Source organism: Lycorma delicatula, chromosome 13 (assembly GCF_047948215.1).
Source record: "Lycorma delicatula isolate Av1 chromosome 13, ASM4794821v1, whole genome shotgun sequence".
Lineage (NCBI taxonomy): Eukaryota > Metazoa > Arthropoda > Insecta > Hemiptera > Fulgoridae > Lycorma > Lycorma delicatula.
This window is the reverse complement of record NC_134467.1, coordinates 9,880,898-9,903,092: the sequence shown is the minus strand read 5'-3', so window position 1 is coordinate 9,903,092 and position 22,195 is coordinate 9,880,898. Positions and strand designations below refer to the sequence as shown.

The 22,195-nt window shown below is 31.0% G+C and overlaps 1 protein-coding gene across 6 annotated transcripts in view; it reads right to left on the bottom strand.

Moving 5' to 3' along the window:
* Window positions 1-6,853: 6,853 nt before the first annotated feature.
* The window catches only part of LOC142333968 (uncharacterized), a 111,156-nt gene continuing 95,814 nt past the window's right edge, over window positions 6,854-22,195 (bottom strand). For all 6 annotated transcript variants that reach the window (XM_075381623.1, XM_075381628.1, XM_075381624.1 and 3 more), the window contains exons 4-5: window positions 9,279-9,407; window positions 6,854-7,609 (exon numbers count right to left, since the gene is read on the bottom strand). In XM_075381623.1, coding sequence (XP_075237738.1) covers window positions 7,499-7,609; window positions 9,279-9,407 — 240 coding nt within the window. In that variant the 3' untranslated portion in view covers window positions 6,854-7,498. The remainder of the gene's footprint in view (window positions 7,610-9,278; window positions 9,408-22,195) is intronic.

Here is a 22,195-nt window from a genome sequence, read left to right as displayed (position 1 = left end):
TTTACTAAATTTTTGTAGTGAGAATTGAAAAAGATAATATTTTTTGAGTCTTCTTTCTATGTAGCTTGTTCCATGAACTACTGCACCAATCCCGGTTGAATTTTCAAACAGGATAGCCCATTCTCTTAATTTACCATCCCATAAATTTCAAATTTAATTGTTTATCACACCTAGGAAGGTGTGAAAGCATGGAAAGGCGAATGTTGTCCGGTCCAGGGGAAGTGTCCTGTGAGTTTTTAAGTGCATTCCTAATAGCATATTTGCAATCATCGTTCCACCATGGAACGAAAGGACGTCTAGGATTACCCGATGTTTGTGGAATACATCTGTTGGCATTCTCAAGTATCATGGACGTAAAAGAGGAATATTGGTCAAGGATGTTCGCATCATCGTCATACTGCGATTGGAATGCTTTATGGTATCCATTCCAATCCGCCTTTATAACAATCCATCTCCGTGGCCTTCTTTTAATCTCGCAATCTACATCAAAACCAATAATAATTGGTCTGTGATCACTACCGTGAAAGTCATCACAAACAGACCAATTAAAATGAGGGAGTAAATTCGGTGAGCATATGGAGAGATCAATGTTAGATACAGTACCAGATGATAAGGACATGAATGTGTGTGATCCATTATTCAGTAGACAAAGGTCGAAGTCTTGTCTCACTCTGTTACATATTTGTCTCACATATTTCCTCGAGTGGAGCAGAAGATTGAGCCCCAGGAAATATGATGGGCATTGAAATCTCCTACTATTAACAATGGAGATGGTATTTGCGTGAGGAGATTTGAGACATCTAGAGCACTGAACTCAGTGTTCAGTGAGAGATACAGATTGCAGATATGCAATTTGAAGGGGATAGAGAGCTTTACTGCAATAGCAGGAATGACAGTGGTTAGGTGAATTCTTGTAGCCGACACCCCATTCTTCATGAAGATAGCCACTCCACCACTCTCCCTACTGTCTACTAGGCAATCGTATCTCTCACAGAACTATCCTCTGAGTGTAATTGGGTCATGTTGTAGAAGGTGAGTTTCTTGAAAACACATGATTAGTGGATCATGTGCATGCGCCAGTACTCTAATATCTTCAATGCGGGACCGAATACCTCTAACATTCCACAGAATAATGTTCATAAGCGTAAAAAAAAAATATAATTTTTTATGAATTTATTTCTACTGTTTCAGTTTCAAACCGACAAAACACTTCACGCATAACATATAACCAGACTTCTAGACAAAGATACTACAATATAATATTTAACTTAATTATTACCACGATCTGCTTGAACAAACTTTAATGGTTAATGGCTGCTCATGTACAAGATTTATTGTTGAAAAAATTGACTTGACAGCTGATTGTATTAATCAGCGAACACCTTTTATTGAGCGATCAATTTGAATTCAATAGACAAAATATTCTGTAAAACTGACTTAAAAATTATTATAATACTTTTATTAGCGTAAATTATAAATCTACCAAATTTTAGAAAAAATATAATTCAATTAAGGCTTACCTTTAAAATTATGAGTGAAGAGACTTCCTGTTGTCTTCTTCATCGGTCAAATATGTTGTTATCATATCATTCTGCTAAACTTACCAAAATGCAGATGATATTCAGCCCTACAGACAACCCTATTTATTGATCTATCCACCACAGGAATTAACGCTATATAGAAATCATTATCTCAGAGAAAACAACCGTAATCTGTCATTCTTGCAACATATGTTACAAGCGCTATAACCACGATAAAGACCGGGTTAGATAGTGTATAACAACAAATTAACATAGGTCTTTCTGTATTGAAAAAATATGTTATACACATTACCTCAATTCTGTAAGGGATATAATGAATCGTATATACAATTAAAATGAAGTAGGCTGAATTATAGATACTAAAGTATTATTCCTACAACAGTAAATTAAGTTGTGGATAAGTTTTAACAGGTGAAAATTGTAGTAAATATATTAACACAGAACACACATTTTATGATTAGAACTAAATTTTATTTAACTCCACTTAAAACAACTTATTAACACTCGCGTCTAATTATGACCTGTGGCCAGCAAAAAAGAGGGATCTGCTTGTTTCAAGAATTCAAGTTTCAAGTTATTAATTAAATTAATCTGTCTGTGGTTTCACCTTTTCTCAAAATAATTAAAACTGATAATTCTGAAGCGGTTAATAAATTAACATTTTTTATTTATTTTTACTGTTTTTCTATCTTTGCTGAGCTAAAATATTTTTTTAATCGCAAATAAGAAACGTTAAAAATAAATTCATTATTATAATTATGTGAACACATTTATATTGAGTTCGGCATCGCCCTACACCAGAGATTGAAATGATTCACTTGATGGAATATTTTTTGTCTCTGTGATTGCTATTCTTGTACGGAGTTTCACTGTATTAACTGTGTTCCATATAATAAAAACAATGGTACCAGGAAGTAATTAATTAAATAATTATTAATTCATTCTCTTTAATAATTACAGCTATTACCAGATGATGTAAGCTATTTATATTTAGTTAGATAACTACATACTATTGAACTTGTGAGTTAATGCAGTAACAGTTCACATCAAAGATCGAGTTGTATCAAGTCCATGCAAGAGAACTTTATGGAGGCACACTTGGACAAATGGTTTTTATAGGTTTATTTTGCGCTTTATATGATAAATTAATAATACTGGTCCTAGTGGAGTTGTATCTCTTATCCCTACTTTTGTCAATTTTACCAAATAAAAAAGTTTTTTCTTGTCTTTAAATTTCAGATAAAAATTGTTATCACATGGCAAACTGAATTTGTTATGTTTATATAATTAAATGTCACAGAAATAAAATTAACCAATTGTACTTGAAATATTGATATATGGACAGTTTTATTCAATTGATACAAAAATCAAGATATTTTACTTTTCTCTCTCTCTCTCTCCCGCCCTCTGATATCATAATATCATAATGAAATTAACTGTTTCAGAGAATTAAAGAATTTTGAAAAGTAGTGAAAAATTCATTCATTTAGCTAATACCAGAAACAAAAGTAGGTTATATTGCATTGTATTATTTTATTATTTTTTTATGTAATAAAACTTTATGGTATTACGCTTAAGATTTTATTTATACTTAAGATTATAAAAATTGAGCAGCAACGATCTTTATTATTTTTTTTTTTTGTTGGAATTATTAAATTATAGATAAAATTTAATAAGATTGTAATATCAGGTTAAAATAAATACATTAGAAACCAATATTCTTAAGGTGATCTGACTTGTTCTACGTAAAATCTGTGATAATCAATTCATCTAATCATTTAAATTGCTCTTTAAAGGGCAATTTAAAGAAAATGACAACCAGATGAATGACAATCATCTTTTCATTCTCTTTAAATTACCAGTAGTTAATTCTACACTTAAAATAAAAAAAAATAATAATAAAAAGAATGCCCTGAGGTAGATCATCTCCATATCTGGAATATACCATCTGGGGCAATAACAGTTATATGTACAAAACATATAGCTGGCTAGCGGGACTCCAAATCTTTTCCTCGAAAATGTGATCGTTCTTTTTTAATAATGCTGATCTTACTTTCAACTTCAGATCGATACACAGATCGGATTTTGGAAACTGGTTTACATCATCTTTTGTGCTGGTGATATAGCGACCAGAGTTGAAGCTACCAGGGTAGTAGACACCTACTACAGCTTGAATTGATCTCTGTTACACAACAGAGATCAATTCATTTCTCACTGCTCCCTGCGATGGCAAGCTTGTAATAAGGTGTCCATTTGTGTCGGTTCATAGGGCTCTCTGGTCTCTGCTTTGACATGCTGGTTCCACTGGCATACTGGGTTGGACATCCGGGGTTGGTAGCCCAAATATGGGGATGTACCTGGTGGCTACCCTTGTTACAGAAGGGATCAGTTTAATATGCCCACTTCTTAACAATTAAACATGACAAAGGGTTCATGTAAACACACTCATTTAAAATCATCAGAGATCACCCAAACAGAATCGATCTTCAATAGCTGTGAAGGATATACTACAAGGAATATCTCTAAAGTAAAGGCCATCGGGAAATTTAACATTTAAGTACTGTAAAAGTAAGTTTTAAAGGCTATTTTCTTCAAAAGTATTACTAACTATTAACAAACAAAACAAAGGTACAAAAAATTAATTTTATTAACATCAAAATATCCTAAATGTGGCTGAAAAAATACATTAATTTTCAAACTGAAAGAATAATACTTTTAACATCTGAGAATATCTAAAAATAAAATTATTTAACAAAAATAAGATCAACAGAAAAAAGTAAGATAAAACACCATTTTAATAACTTTATCCACAATTGTTCAAAAAAAAAGTTTAATGGTACAATAAATTTTTTATTTTTATTTCATAAGCTGGTAGAGTTTTAACAGCTGATAAACAATCACAATTTGTCTACAGAATGCGAGTAGTTTTGTACATTTTTAAAAGTTGTATTCAATTGTGCAGTGTGTGTGAAGGGGTGAGTGTTTTGTGTTCTGCGTTCTTAAAATTTCATTTCAGTTTTCAAATGAGGAATATGCTAACAATTTTTATTTATGGTTATTGCAATGGTAACTCCTTGGCTGCAAAAATGCAATATCAAAAAAGATTTCCTAATATAAGGGTTCCAAATCAAAACCTTCATTTCAGCTTTCCATTGTTTACGCAGAACTACATATTCTTTACCTACATATTCTTATTCTCTTGAAAGACAAGAACAACGTCGTGTCGCTTACAAGGAGAACGTGATATAGCAAGTTCAATGTAGCCCGGAACTTAATAATAGACAAATTTCAAATTGCATTGGTTTGCCACATAGTACAGCATGGCGAATACTTAAAGAAAATCTCTTACCTGTACTACTATCAGAAGGTTCAAAATTTACTGCTCGGCGACTTTGCATTGCAGCTAAAGTATTGTCATTGGCTTCAAGAAAACTGTCATAAAGTGTTCTATTTTATTCGCTGATGAGGTAACATTTATAAGAGATGGAGTTAATAACTTTCAAAATAAACATCAATGGAATTTTGAAAATCCACATGCTAGTAGAAAGCAGTTTTCAACACAGGTTTTCTGTTAATGTTTAGTGTGGCATTATTGATAAGCATATGATTGCACCATTTATTTTTGATGGTCGCCTTACAGGAAACTAGTATTTTTTTTAGAAAATAACCTGCTCTAGTTTTTAGAAGACATTCCACTAATAACGAGGCAAGAAATTATTTTTCAACACTATGGGTCTGCTATACATTTTTGTGAAGTAGTTACAAATTAACGTAACATTTAGGAACAACTGGATCAGGCGAGAAGGGCCAATTAATTGGGCCTAGATTACCTGATCTGACTCCAATGGCCTATTATACGTGTGGGCATATGAAATCGATAGTATATGCTGAAAAGATAACTGCAAAAAGAACTGATGGCAAGAATTTTCAATGCATTTGAAATTCTACAAAATAATCCAGATTCGGTGAAAGAGCCACCAAAGGAATTTTAAAATGAGCAGAGTACTGTTAACAATGAAGGAGGACATTTTGAACAGTTGTTGAAATAGTAATTTCTTAATGTGTTTTTACAATTTTACTTTTGATGAATGATTTTATTTCTAGGTATTCTTGGATGTATATATCATTCTCGGATTATGTTGACTCTGATCACTTTTAATTGTTTTCTAGATAGTCATAAAAGAATGGAGGAAAACACTGAAACTCAATGTGGTAGAAACAATAAGTTTAAGTTACAAAAAGGATAATCCAGCAAAAATTCAAATAGAAGTGTTAAAAGTAATTGAGAAAAAACAGGATTATATATTTCCTACGAAAAACAATTATAAATATTAAAAATAATCTATCATAAAAGAATTATTCATCAGTCAAAAAAAATTTCTTTAATATAAATCTCTTAACATACAACAAAAAAATTTCTTTAAGAAATGTAACAATTTTTTTTTAATTCTTAATTTTATTAGGGAAATTGTAACTTGTAGAGTAAAAAAAAACATTTTTTAAAATATATTTAGACAGTATATACACTTACAAAAATTTATCTGTAAATTTTCAAGTATCAATTCAGAGAACGGCGAGTGACCTGGCATCAAAGTCTCTGCACTCTATGTTTAGGTTTGCAGCTCCTATTCTATTGTGAACAGAGCATATATTTGGGAATGTAATAGGACTAACATGATTTCAGACGCCTATTTCAAAATGTTAATTTTTGTTTATTTTCAAGTGTCTTTAAACTGTTTTTAGAATATGTCTTTTGATAAAAGTTACAAATATAACTTTTCTTCTTAGTATGAATATTTAAATTATTTTTAAAGAAGAACTTTGATTAAAAGTCTTCTGACAAAAGTTGGAAACATAATTTTTCTCTTTTGCATGAATATTAATATGTATCTTTGAACTCTTTTTATAATTAAATGATTTTTACAAAAGTTACAAATTAATTTTTTTTCCCTTGGTATGAATATTTAAATATAATTTTAAAGAATAACTTTGATTAAAAGTCTTCTGACAAAAGTTACAAACATAATTCTTCTCTTTTGTATGAGTATTAATATGTGTCTTTAAACTGTTTTTAAAATAATATGTCTTTTGACAAAAGTTACAAATATAACTTTTCTTCGTAGTATGAATATTTAAATGTATTTTTAAAGAAGCACTTCGATTAAAAACCTGACAAAAGTTACAAACATAATTTTTCTCTTTTGTATGAATATTTAAATGCGATTTTAGATTAGATTTATCATTAAAAGTCTTCTGACAAAAGTTACAAATACAATTTTTCTCTTTTGTATGAATATTTATATGTGATTTTAAATAAGATTCTTGAATAAAAGCTCTTCTGACAAATGGCACAAATATAAGTTTTCTCTTTTGTATGATTATTAAGATGTCTCTTTAAATAGCTTTTACAATTAAATGACATTTGACAAAAGTTGCAAACATAATTTCTCTCATTTTTATGAATATTAAGATGTGTCTTTACATTTTTTTTATGATTAAATGACTTTTTACAAAAGTTACAAATATAATTTGTTTCCTTGGTATGAATATTTAAATGTAATTTTAAATGAGAACCTTGATTAAAAGTCTTCTGACCAAAGGTATAAACATAATTTTTCTCTTTTGTATGAATATATAAATGTGATTTTAGATTAGATTTATCATTAAAAGTCTTCTGACAAAAGTTACAAACATAATTTTTCTTTTCATTATGCGCAATAAGGTGGGTTTTTAAATCATCATCATGAATAAGAGCCTTTTGACAAAAGTCACTATTATTTTTTTTGTTTTTACCGTGAAAGTTAATGTTTTTCTTTAAATAACATTTGCATCTGATTCTTTCATTGCAATATTCACAAACCAAATTCTTTCCTTTCTGGATAGGCAACGTGTTTTCACTACTTATATTCTCGACTAAATTTTCTTCTGTCGTTACTTCACAATATGCACACTTACATTCACTGGATTTTTTTATTTATAATTCCATCATTTACAGAATTATTTACACATCTCTTGCAAGTAATACAATGCTTGGTGTTTCCACTGATGGTTGCTTTATCGATAGTAACCTGTAAAATTAAAATAACATTTTTTAATTTGTAATATTTTTAAGTTTATCTGATATTGTGTGTTTATTTTTAATCAAGTTTGCCTTTTTTACAACTTTAAAACATTCCATGAGTCTGGTTTTAAAGAATCTACTGGTCTTACCAATATAAATATGATCAGAATCATTACATACAATTTTATGAATACTACTCAAATTGTATATATCAGAAGTACTGTTACTATTTATATTAATACGTACATTACTCATTACATTTTTTTATATTTTATGTTTTTATCTCTTGTTGAGATTATAATTTTAAATATTTAATTTTAATTAAAGGTTTTAAAGTATAAGTTAAATTTAATTAGTTTAAAAATATTTTTAACATAAAATTATAAGTGGGCAGTATGCTGTCATGGATTGTAAGTGTTTGATGGTTTTGTAATATATATATATATATATATATATATGTATGCAGCTGATGATGTGAATCAAATTCACGAAAGCACTTCTGTTATGTAATGAAATAAGGTAAGTCATCCTACTTTAATTGTTCTATACTTATGGTTGATCTATTAAATATAAATTAATTTGTACTGGGTACAGAGGAGTATGGTTATTAAAAGAATTGCTTTTATAAATCACAAACAAATAATTCACTATTCACAGGGCGATGATGAAAATTATTTTGAGCACATATTTATGTACATTTTTATCAGAAGGTAGATAAATTTTTTTTTGTATATTTAAATATCCATGAATAGAGGAATGTTGTTTCTGTAAAAGAAAATAATTTTCTTACAAGAAGTAGTTTTCTTATTATGAAGTATTGTATTGAATTATATGAAAACACAGTACTGTTGTCTGGTTCAATTTGGATGGATATTGTTATTTTTTAAGAATAACTGACTTCTCTTTAGCAAAGATTGCATATTCAGAAACATAAACACAAGGATAGAATAAGATATTTAATTTTCAGAATATATGAATACGATCCTGAAACAAAGCGGCCAAGCGAAGAGTGGCACACTCCATCATCTCCTGACCAAAAAAATGTCGAATGAGCAAATCAAAGATCAAATCCATGCTGATTTGCTTTTTTGACAGTACGGGTATCGTGCACAAACAATTTGTTTCTCCATGAAAAACTGTCAACCAAGTGATTAACAAAGGTGTCCTTGAAAAGCTCAGGAAAAGCATGATTCGTGTGAGACCAGACATTGCAGACAAGTGGATGCTTCATTATGACAATACCCCGTGTCACACGACCATTTCCATCACGGAATTTTTAACCTCAAAATGCATTCCTACGGTTCCTCAACCCCGCTAGCTATTCACCTGATTTGAGTCCTTGTGACTTTTTCCTTTTCCTGAAATTAAAACATGTCTTAAAACATCATTTTGGAACTCTGGAACGTTCAAAAGACTGTGACCGACCAGTTAAAAGCCTTACCAGTTGAAGCCTTCCAGTGGTGCTATCAAGAGTGGGAACAACTCCACCGGTGTATAGCTGCCCAAGGGAACTACTTTGAAGGGGGATAATATTGTTGTTTGAAAAAAATAAAAACTTTGGTAAGCAAAAAGTCACTCTCATTACTTTTCTCACACACCTAAATTATCCAGATTTTGCCTTTCAAGGACCATCTGGATAATTGGTGTTCACTGTAAACAAAATATAACACTCTTACCACTTCATTTTCAACTTTAAAATTTTCTGTTTTAACTAAGTTGGTCTTTTCAATTGCTAAGGGATCTTTTTCAATATCACCATTCATAATGTCAAGCGGTTCCTCTTTCAGTTGTACTAAATTTATCTGCTGTAATAAAAAAAGCAATAAATTAATGCTATAAATATGTTTACGATTTATTATACAATTTATAAAATAAAAACAATTGAATATCTAATTTACTTACCACAAACAAACAGCACAGCTACAGTTAAATTATTATTATTATTATTATTAGGTGACTTTAATGTGCCAGCTTTAGTACTAGAAAATGTTTCTTTTGCTGAATGTTACCATACAAATTTAAATGTTAAAAATGCTGCTATTCTCCTTACAAACTGAAAGGTGGTATTATTTTCTATAAATTGTTATCTTTTACAATCAAATAATTTGTTAAAATGTTGCGGTAATACTCATGATTTAGTTTTTTTCTAATCTTACTGACAAAATGTTGCTTTTGGTGATATTTTATTGTGATAAATATCATTTATTGAAAATATCATCAGAGATAACATTACCTAGGATTTTGAATTCTAATTTTATTTCTCACAAATACTTACCAGATTATAAAAATATTAATTTTGCAATACTCAACATTTAGTATACGAGAGTTAGATTGTTATTGAGTAATCTTGATGTGATTGCCTAAATTCCTAAATATGTATAAACTACTTTTATAAATAATAATTAGCAGTTTTTAGGAAAAACCATTTATTTGTATCATACATGAATGAATGAGTAAATATTTATTTCACTCGTACAAAACATGAAATGCATAAAAGAATTGCAATACATAATTAGGAACATAATACCTGCAAAGGATAACCTGTGCGCAGACAAGAGCCATTTATAAAAAAGGGAATATAAAAATTAAAAAATAAACAGAAGTAACTAAAAGTTCATACATAAATAAATTAATGTTTTTATAAACAAAAAAAACAATTTAATTGTTAAAGACTGAGATCACTTAAAATTTTAACTTACTATCTTATAAAAATGACGAAAGAATAAAAATAATTAAACATAATAATAGGATAACAAATGACCATCCATACTCTTGCATTAAAATTCAAAATTGTAGATTCAGTAATGTGAAGAAGATTCATAAATATGAAGATGATGTAATAATTTTTATATTATACACACTTTTATGCTTAGTATATTGTACAAATTAGTAAATGTACAAATTTATTGTAATTATAAATTGTATAAATTAGTAAATTTTACATATTTTGTAACAACTTAAATAATGTAATAAAATTTTAAATAATTTCAGTATTAATATTATGACTATAATTATAATTATAAATTTAATCTTAATAAGTTTGCCTTCCTTAGTTTTGATTAGCTCCATTGCAGGATTTTATATAAAAAAACAAAACATTATTACGATTGGAATAGAAAATTAATTAATTACTTATCATTTACACAGGATGACAAAAACACGTTTAGAATAGCAATTCATATACATTATTTGTCATTATCCACTCATATTTTTTTTAAGAAGTTTTTTTTTCAGTTTGTTATATATAAATTTCGCAGTAATAAGATTTATTAATTTAGCAGAAACACATGAAATGTCATCTGAAGAAATTTTTTTATGTTGTTTGATATGTTTTTCTATTATGAGAAAAATATACACAGATGTATATTTACATCCTTTAGTCATCACCATATCAGTTCACGATGGCTCAATTAGATGACAATGATATGTAAACAAAGGTTAGTCTGTCTTGTACAGATTCAGGCCGACCATTCCTGAGACGTGTGGCTGACTGAACCCCAACAACCAAAGCACACAGTATCTACTCTTTAATTTTTAAATCCATACAAAAGCAACTAACGTTTACTAGGATTTGAACCAAAGACCTTCAATGTGGAAAATATATATATACATATATATCACAAATAATAAAAAAATAACCACCAAACACAGTAGCAGAAATCTAAAAAAAAACTAATAACAAACTAATTCATAATAAAACATGTTTTAACCGCAAACACCACGATTAATTTTAAATTTATGATGACGATGCAGGTCATCATTACTTTCAGCGATATGTGTGTACATCGTCGATCGTTATTTAATATACGCAACGATCACTATTTACGATTCGATCTTAAAAATTATTGTTGGTTTTCATAATCTAATAGCTATTCGGTTAACGCTGTAAATTTATAACGACGATATACATCGATCAGTCATCATTACTTTCAGAGAAAGCGGATGATTTTTATTTTTTTATAGTTGTAATAGCTAACTATCGACAGCCGATGTTATTTTATTCATATTATACATAAGAAACGGGATTGCTCGGATATATCTTTTGTTAAATAAAAAAAGGGCGTACCTCAAAAACGGCGCGCCCTGGTGCATTTTTAACGCCATTTTAAAATTCTTAACCCGAAAGGAACTTTGCCATCGCCCGGATCGATCGGTCCTAAACCCACGCGTCTAGAGATACCGCTACCGTTCTCGAGATACTAACACGAGCGAAATTCGCCCCAGCAGAATTGCAGGATCAAAATATTTCATATAAAGTAATTTTTTAACGGTAAACAGCAATATTCACCGACAATGTTTTCAAGGTTAATGATTTTTTAACGCGTATAAATAAGGAATTTAAAATCATCACTTACAGTGAATTTAAACGATTATTTTTTTATTATTACGTGCGATAGAGGGAGAATTATTTTGAATCACCGGCGGTTTATTTCCCACCTCGCAACCTTTACTACTACATATTATAAATTAACCGAAAAATTACCTTATGTTCTGCTTATCGTGTGTTCAATATGACCACCGTCCCGTCTAGCAACTTCTTCAACTCAAACTCTTATGTCTTTAATAACTCGACATATCTCGTTGCAAGCCTCGATAATCAGTTCCATCCCTGTACGAGGATGTTTAGGAAAAATCTTTTCCTTTAAAAATATCCAAAAAAAAATAATCACACGGATTCACATACTAACGGTGGGACTATAATAATAATAAAGAAAAAATTTAATTCACGCACACAGTGTTAAGATGGTTGAAATATACTAATATATTTAATTTTTCCCGCGCAACTTATATACAACATTTTTCACGCAAAATGACATGCAGTTGTTGTAGCCGATCGGTCTAAGGGGTCTATCGGCTGCGTCCCGTCGTACGCAGTTCGAATCTTAGCGGACTCTTAAATTTTTTATAATAAAATTATTTATTTATTTAATTTAAACCAACAGCTGCTCATCAGCGATACCAAGCTTTGAATTAATTATTATAAATAATATTTAAAAGGAAAATATTAACCAAGTTGACGCCCTGCGGAATTTCAAACTCCCGCTTAGGGAATAGGGAATTTTCCAGTGGGATTTTCTATTAAATTACATATTTTTACATTGTTTTTTTTTATATTTATTTTATTGTTATTATTTATTGTTATTTTTTTTTACAATCAGAGGTTAATGATTATTAATAAATCAATATATTTAAATTGAAAAAAAAGGAGATGAAGTCTGATTCGAACCGATATCCCTTCCTCTTGTAAGATCCAAATATTTCATTAATTAAAATTTTATTGAGGTATAACTCTGGAACCGATGAAAATAAGTACCGCTTATGATATAGCGTTGAAAAGCTCTCGAAGAGGGCTGCGATTAAGAAAGAGTCAAAAATATCAATTTTTGATCGGTTCCAGAGTTATAGCCAAATAAAATATTAATTAATGAAGTATTTGGATCTTACAAGGGGAAGGCACCTAGGTTTGAATCAGACTCCAAAAAAAAAAAATTATTAATAAAATAAAATTTGATGTACTTTTCATTTTAAAATAATGTGTATATGTAATTTAATAGGCGTAGAAGGAAGTCATGTGGTGTCCACATCAAATTTCTTAATTGTATTTCCAGCTGATTTGTTTCCTTTTCCAAATATCAGCCGATATTTTGAAAAGGATTTATTTATTATAATAAATAAATAAAAATATACATATATTCCTCATTCATCCTCTGAAGTATTATCTGAACGGTAATTACCGGAGGCTAAAACACGAAAAAAAAAGTATACATAATAACATATTTTTTTGCATCAAAACATATGTTTTCATGCAAATTCTATAATTAATAAAAATTAATTTCCGGATAACCGAGATCCGGTCGACCAAGAGTGTACCCGATGAGTTAAAACGGTTAGCGCTCGACCTGCTGATACTTACGCCGTTTGAATCGTAAAAATCGGACCAGCGGTTGCCGAGATATTACGGTGGCACCCCATCGGTCCCCCCTCCCCAATTTCCGAACGGCGCCACTTGAAAATATTATCGTCTGACGGGAACCGCTAGGAGATGGGGTTGCGAAAAGGGAGGTTGAGAAAATTTTTCAGAGCGCTAGGACCAACCGTTTTCGAGATATTTGCGATTTCCTTCTGAAAATTCGGATCCTATTAAAGTACTAAATTTTTCCCAAGCCAGTATATATATATATATATATATATACATGAGGTTTATATTTTTACATATATATAAAAAATATATAAAAAAAAGAAAGAGAGAGATAGCGAGATAGAGATAGATATAGAGATAGAGATAGATAGATAGAGAGAGAGAGAGAGAGAGAGAGAGAGAGAGAGAGAGAGAGAGAGTGTGAGAGGCGGGCGGGCGGGCAGTCAGGCAGGCTGGGAGGCAGGTAGGCAGGCAGGCAGGCAGACACACACAGAGAGAGAGAGAAACAAACAGACAGACACACACACAGAGAGAGAGAGAGAATTAATAACGGCAGTTAATCATACGCATTACACGCTATAAACATAATAATTAGCCGATATATTGATCTGTACTAATGGATGGTGGAAGAGAGACTTACCCGTTACTGATATTTTTTTGATCGCTTTGAAAACAAAACAAAATTTTTGTGGTACACTCAAATCTCTCCGTGTTATTAGCAGCGGCAAATAATTCGCTTTCCATTTTTTATAATTTTTTTTTTTACATCCCCTCAAATGCAATAACAATACCCAAATTTACTATAGACTATTCCTATAGATATTTTTATTAAACATTACATATAATAGTAATGTTATCCTAACATATTCGATAAAACACCTCGTGAATTTATAGCTTCAGGTCGGGTTAGTTTCATAAACTATAAACAGTAAAGGTAAATGAGTCATGAATTTTCAAACGCGCACCTTTTTTTCATTTTCAGATTTCAACGGAAATATCCATTTTGACCATCCCAGAATCTATTTTGACTAGTTTCGGCGTGACATCTTTACGTACGTACGTACTTACTATCTGTTCATTCTTAGAAGGAGATATGAAGTAAACAAACTGCAAGTGTGGTAGTGCGTGTATTACTGCACACTTTATATTTTCACGGAATTGAAAATAATTAGAAAAAAACGAAACTAAGAAAGTTATTTTGTCTTAACCCGAATATATTATATAAATTCATATTTTGTACGTATACATCTATTTTATATCGATAGACAAACTTATCAGAAACGTAAACGAATTATTTTTATTATGAAAGATATACAGTACAATTTGAAAAAAATATTGCCATAATCCTAGCATCCAAAAAAAAGTTGAAACCTCTCGATTAATGATAAATTTACTTATGAAATTCGGATTCAAAAGTCGACAGTAATATTTTGTTTACGCATTTATAACAACATTAGTTAATAAATAAAATACTTCATCGTATGAATTATTTATTCGATGGCGGATTATTTTATTTTAGTATTTAACTGTATTAACGTTAACGGCGACCGTATCAATTTTTATCGTATTATGTGTTTTTACAAAAACGTTAACATTTTATTAGAACAAAATGGCAGTTTTGAAAATCGGTTGACAAATAATCAGCTTATGATAGAAAATGTACGACTATTTTCTGTCAGATTTCATCTCCTCTATTAAATCGGCTAGTAATAAATTATTTTAATTTATTAGTAGTTTCTCCCGGCGTGCCTATGGCACGCCCTCCGCAGCTAGGCATTCCGGCCTGGTTGTCCTGGCGGGCGGCGTCTCGGAACGGGACTATTAGGTGGTGTCCAAAATCGATTACCTCTTGTATAAATTTTTTTTTTTTAATGATGAAAACCGATCAAGGAAAAGCGAAAAAATATCAGGAAATCTTCCCCGTTCAATCCGGTCCTTAGTCCGATTACTTGTATTCGGATTTGAATACTAGATCGTGGGTACCGGTGTTCTACGGCGGTCGGGTTTCGATTAACCGCAAATCTCAGGAACGGTCGAACTGAGACCGTACAACATTACACATCATCTTCTGAAGTAACACCTTACGACGGTTCTGGAGGCTAAACAGAAAAAGAGAGAGGCATAGGCGTCGGAAGTTTGAATTTTTTTATACGAAATGATATTGTATAGCATAATTTAAATTTATTTATAAATTATATAAATATTAAAACATATAAAATAAATTTATTAATAAACATACAAACAAAAAACCTTAGGCGATTCTTTTATTATATTTAAAAAAAAGTCTTCTCTTCAATAAACCAAAATCACTGTTCCACTTATCGTCTAGACCGTCCAAAATTTCTCTAAAAACAACATTTTTCACTCGTTTATTTCTACGCTCTGAAGACAATTTCACTTTCATTCCGCTCCGTGCTTTTACTCTTGATAACGCGACAAACAACTGCCCGTGCCAGAAAACTTCTCAAATCAATATCGACCGATTCAAAGGTTTTCTTATACAAAATCTAATCGCAGAGGAAACTGAAGTCTGTTCAATGAAAACCGTTTTGTAGTCTCATCGATCAAAGTTATTCTTGGAATACACACACACTGTTTCTCCTTGCTTATCTCCGGTCAAAATTTTGCACTTGTAGCATTATTCTCCATTCCTCTAACAATAACTCTCGTTACATCGCATAAACCATCTTTAAGCTCGAATTTCTTAAACGCAAGACGATCGGATTCTTCTTTAACTGCAAAACATAATTTAAAAAATATATTAGTAACATATATTTCGCGTATATAACGATTAAAGAAATAAATACGTATTACAAGTATAAATAATAAGTACAAGTAATAAATATATAATAATATAACAAGTACGGGACATGTACTAACCGATCGGAATTTTCCGCTAGCGATCGGTACATTCCGGTGCCTGAGCGCATTATTACTTATTGTTGTACGGAACGACTTCGCTCGGACTAGTGGTGTTGTTTTATGTGGTAAGCTAAGGGGGATGGACACACAACAAACAGACTGACACACTTATAAATGCCCTTAATAGGATAGCATTAACCGTTGTTAATACTATTTTTTTTTGTCTTCAGTCATTTGACTGGTTTGATGCGGCTCTCCAAGATTCCCTATCTAGTGCTAGTCGTTTCATTTCAGTATACCCTCTAAATCCTACATCCCTAACAATTTGTTTTACATATTCCAAACGTGGCCTGCCTACACAATTTTTTCCTTCTACCTGTCCTTCCAATATTAAAGCGACTATTCCAGGATGCCTTAGTATGTGGCCTATAAGTCTGTCTCTTCTTTTAACTATAGTTTTCCAAACGCTTCTTTCTTCATCTATTTGCCGCAATAGCTCTTCGTTTGTCACTTTTCCACCCATCTGATTTTTAACATTCTCCTATAGCACCGCATTTCAAAAGCTTCTAATCTTTTCTTCTCAGATACTCCGATCGTCCAAGTTTCACTTCCATATAAAGCGACACTCCAAACATACACTTTTAAAAATCTTTTCCTGGCATTTAAGTTAATTTTTGATGTAAAAAAATTATATTTCTTACTGAAGGCTGGTTTAACTTGTGCTATTCGGCACAATATATATCGCTCCTGCTTCGTCCATCTTTAGTAATTCTACTTCCCAAATAACAAAATTCTTCTACCTCCAAAATCTTTTCTACTCCTATTTTCACATTCAGCGGTCCATCTTTGTTATTTCATTACTTTTGTTTTGTTCTTGTTTATTTTCACGCGATAGTTCTTGCGTAGGACTTCATCTATGCCGTTAATTGTTTCTTCTAAATCCTTTTTACTCTCGGCTAGAATTACTAAATCATCAGCAAATCGTAGCATCTTTATCTTTTCACCTTGTACTGCGACTCCGAATCTAAATTGTTCTTTAACATCATTAACTGCTAGTTCCATGTAATGATTAAAAAGTAACGGAGATAGGGAACATCCTGTCGGACTCCCTTTCTTATTACGGCTTCTTTCTTATGTTCTTCAATTGTTACTGTTGCTGTTTGGTTCCTGTACATGTTAGCAATTGTTCTTCTATCTCTGTATTTGAACCCTAATTTTTTTAAAATGCTGAACATTTTATTCCAGTCTACGCTATCGAATGCCTTTTCTAGGTCTATAAACGCCAAGTATGTCGGTTTGTTTTTCTTTAATCTTCCTTCTACTATTAATCTGAGGCCTAAAATTGCTTCCCTTGTCCCTATACTTTTCCTGAAACCAAATCGGTCTTCTCCTAACACTTCTTCCACTCTCCTCTCAATTCTTCTGTATAGAATTCTAGTTAAGATTTTTGATGCGTGACTAGTTAAACTAATTGTTCTGTATTCTTCACATTTATCTGCCCCTGCTTTCTTTGGTATCATGACTATAACACTTTTTTTGAAGTCTGACGGAAATTCCCCTTTTTCATAAATATTACACACCAGTTTGTACAATCTATCAATCGCTTCCTCACCTGCACTGCGCAGTAATTCTACAGGTATTCCGTCTATTCCAGGAGCTTTTCTGCCATTTAAATCTTTTAATGCTCTCTTAAATTTAGATCTCAGTATTGTTTCTCCCATTTCATCCTCCTCAACTTCCTCTTCTTCCTCTATAACACCGTTTTCTAATTCATTTCCTCCGTATAACTCTTCAATATATTCCACCCATCTATCGACTTTACCTTTCGTATTATATATTTGTGTACCATCTTTGTTTAACACATTATTAGATTTTAATGTATGTACCTTAATACTATAAAAGAATTAACTTTTTTTTCAAAAAGAATGCGATAAAAAAATAATAACCAAAGAAAATCCAAAAATTTGATTTTCAAAATAACATAATTAAATAATTAAACTTTTATCTTCATAACGTAATTTTCAAAATAACAGTAATTATTATTATCGTTTTAAAAATTAATCTCGGAAGATATTCGTTCGATAATATTCATTCAATAATAATCGTTTAAAGCGGTCGTCTAAATCTTACAAACATAAGATTTTAATAATTTAGTTCGGAAATTAAAAAAACGGTAGCACCTATTACGAACAAATAACAGCGTTTACGTTCAACACAGGCCGGTTTTCAAAGCTGGTGACACGGGGACACAATATAATCAACAGTGTTAATATCGGACACCGTAACATCAGCGGACAAACAGTATCGCATAAAAGAAGTTACAATTTAACCGACGCAACAAATAATAGTATTTGAAAGCGGTAGTCGGGGTAAAAATCGAGCGAGAAGAAAGAAGTCTTAGCTGACAATAGGAAAAGACATTATCAGTCGGTCAGACGGTCGGTATAGCCGACTTAAAATATGAAATACGGTCGAATAGAACGTTGAAGTAAGGAGAAGAGCAGAGAAATGGCTGAAAAGCAACAGCAGTTTAGAACTTCCTTCCCTTAGATCCTGACCGAAACTGGAACCGACAGTCGGTGTATTACTTAAGAAAGAGCTGCCGCGTCAATACCGTCGTCTCATCTCCTCTATTCACACCTCTTCTACAAGTAGTGTACCGTTTCAACCCCGCCTGCTTTCATTACACTCTTGTTTGTTTCATTACAGACATTGTTAATCTGTACCCTCTAATTACCCCTGAACTCATCTCTTTCTCTTTAATTTTGAGTTTCATTTATTTTCTCGTCTAATAACAGCGCATTTAAAATCGTGTTAAAATATTTGTATTTAATTATTAAAATGAAATTCTACCTGTATTAGAAAAAAATAAATAAAAAGATAATAAAGTTTACACATTCCTTCTCTAGTTGTATTGTATAACTGAAAAAAATATATATATATATTTCTAAACAAATATAGTTTTTTCTGCGGCATTGAAATATATAAAAAAATATATGTTGTGTATATTATAAAAGAAAAGTAAAAATAAATTTAGTTATTTAATTCGTTTAAAATACTAATCGCTAATTAAACAGCGCATAATATATTAAATGAAGTACTGACACATTTCGATTAGAACTGAAATTTATTTTTGTCTTACCAACAACTAACGGTTGTTCAGTTAGATTGAAGGATCATTTTATAGCTTTAAAAGTATATTTGTCGCCGGGCAAAGTCGTTTAATAAAGATCGCCCGGGATGTGTTGTGAGTACTGTCACGATACATGTCACGTCTCATTATCGTAACATAATATAATTACAAATTAGCGTAAATGTAATCGGCGTGAAATCGATGTATTAAAAATATAAAATAACGAGTTACTAACCGATAACATTAATTTCAACGGATGTAACACGATATTAAATAATAATACTTACGATTATCAAATTACAATATTTTCTCTACCAGAAATATTACCTTAATCTGTAATACTCTGTTGGTTACTCAAAACTTAGGTATACTAGAAGGTATAATCGACTGTGAATCTACGTAATTACGAAATTACCGCGTTACGTGTGAAATTTACTACTATTTGTTTTTTTTTTTTAATTTTGTCCGCCTTAGATCTGACATTTTAAATCAAACTTTTTCAGAAAGGTGGGTGTATCGATATTTGTTTTAATTATCAAAATATCTCATTTTAAACTTAGTTAAATGTTTTCGGTTCTAAATTGTTTCAGAAAATAAATTTTGAAATCGTACCGTTCTACAAGAAATATTCAAAATGTATCCCCTTATCAGACTAGGGCAGTGGTAAAATTGAAAGACCGTATAAATTCAACTGAGGATACGCTCCTTTCGGCGTTGACTTCCGCGTAAGCTAGTCTGGATAAAAAATATTAAAACACCTTTAGGCCCCGGGTGAAAGTTAAACCCGCGTCCAGTCCCCTTATCGAGTACGATTCTATCGAACGTAAAGCGATGCGATTTAACGAACCGATAATTTTGAGTTCCAAACAAATAATCGACAGGTACTTAAGCGGAATAAGAATCTCTCGCAAAAATGTACAGGCGCGAAAAGTTCTCGCGATATATTTTTATAAAACTATTGCAGATTTTAAACGTAAACGTGCAAATTATAAAATTTACACCGCAGCTAAACCACACCGTTCACTCGCAGACCGTTGACACACCACACCGAAACATAGTGCACCAACACGCCCGCAGTAGACCGATTAATCGATAAATTTCAAATTGTACATATGTGTACTCTTTCTATATGTGACTGTTGTAGTGATCGATCGCTTATACTATACCCGTAACCAGAAAGGAACTACTAAGCGATACCGGTCGCATCGCAGACCTAATTACGGCAAGTCCTTCAACGACCCACCCACTCTAGGATATAGTTCGACGAGCGCGTTAGTGTGGGGGAATTGCAGCCACATACATCAGAGAAATGAACCGCTAATAGACCAAAAAGCGAATCGTACGATACGTCAATTTGACCTAGAAATACATCTATTCAAATCTGCGTAAATGACATCGAGCTTCCACCGTGACGACGGGAACCTGTAAACACATTCAACCGTCCCCAAGCGTCAAAAAATACGACTTACTTATCCTAAAATGTACAATCTTATAAAAGCACGGAATACGATATGCAGTAAAATCTACACTTGTCGGGGGTGAGGCCCTCGCCGCACTGCCCCTCTCCCGTTTAAAATGTTTTTTAAGTTAAACACCTTAAGTAAAATCGGTTTGTAACTCGCTACTAAATTTCTACAGAGTGTTTACTACTAAATTTCTACTTGGTTTCATTACTAGCGCGACTGTAAACCGTAAAGGTTTTTTCTTGATTATAAAATTAATTTTCCTTTTTCAATATCTGTTTTATATAAATATGTATTATGGATATAACAAAAAATAGAAGTAGTATGTAAAAAATATTCAAAATTTATTTATTTATTCCGCAATTTCTTTTCTGCTTACAGCTTTACAAAGGAAAAAATGTAATTATTATTCATAAAGTTAACAAAGATTCATTCCAGAATAATAGAATTTACATTTATTACTCAAAAGTGATACCGGCAAGAAGTTACGCGTTTTTTTAATGAAATTTAGCAATTAATTAAATAATCTTGGGACTTATATATTATTTATACTAATAATTTATTTATTACTTATTATCTAAAAAATAACTCTCTTGCTAGGAAGATTTTTGTGCTGTAAGTGCATTACATTATTTATATTTCTTAAGAAATATGGTTCTTTTATAAGTATAAATAGCAAACGTAGATATTTTTTCTTAATTAAAATCAGTTATTTAACTTGAGATTTAAAAAAATCAGATTTATTATGAAAAAATAATATTTACAGTAAATAATAAATGTAAATTTCCATATTCCACGCACAAGCTTCAAGTTTATATGATGATTCAAGGAAAAAAAAATAACACACAACTGCGCTGTAGCAGGGACAGTTTAAAACTGACAAAAGTAGACAGTAATATCAGTGTTAAACGTGACGCTAAAATAACTGCAGTTCGAGACGATTAGGTTCGATTTTAAGTTGCTCACCCGGTATTGCAATAATAAAAAGCTGCTTCAGAAGACCTTGTACTTTTCTCAAAAGTCTGTATAAGTGTATATTTATTTATACATCTATTCAAATATTAATCCTTTAAGGCCGATTTTTGAAAAATTCAGATTACGATAAAAGCGAAGTGTTTAATAAAAAAAAAATTAAATGAAAATGTAAATATAAATAAAATAAATTTAATAAATAAATTCTTTATAGTAATAAATGTTTTAATAAAAAAAACGGTA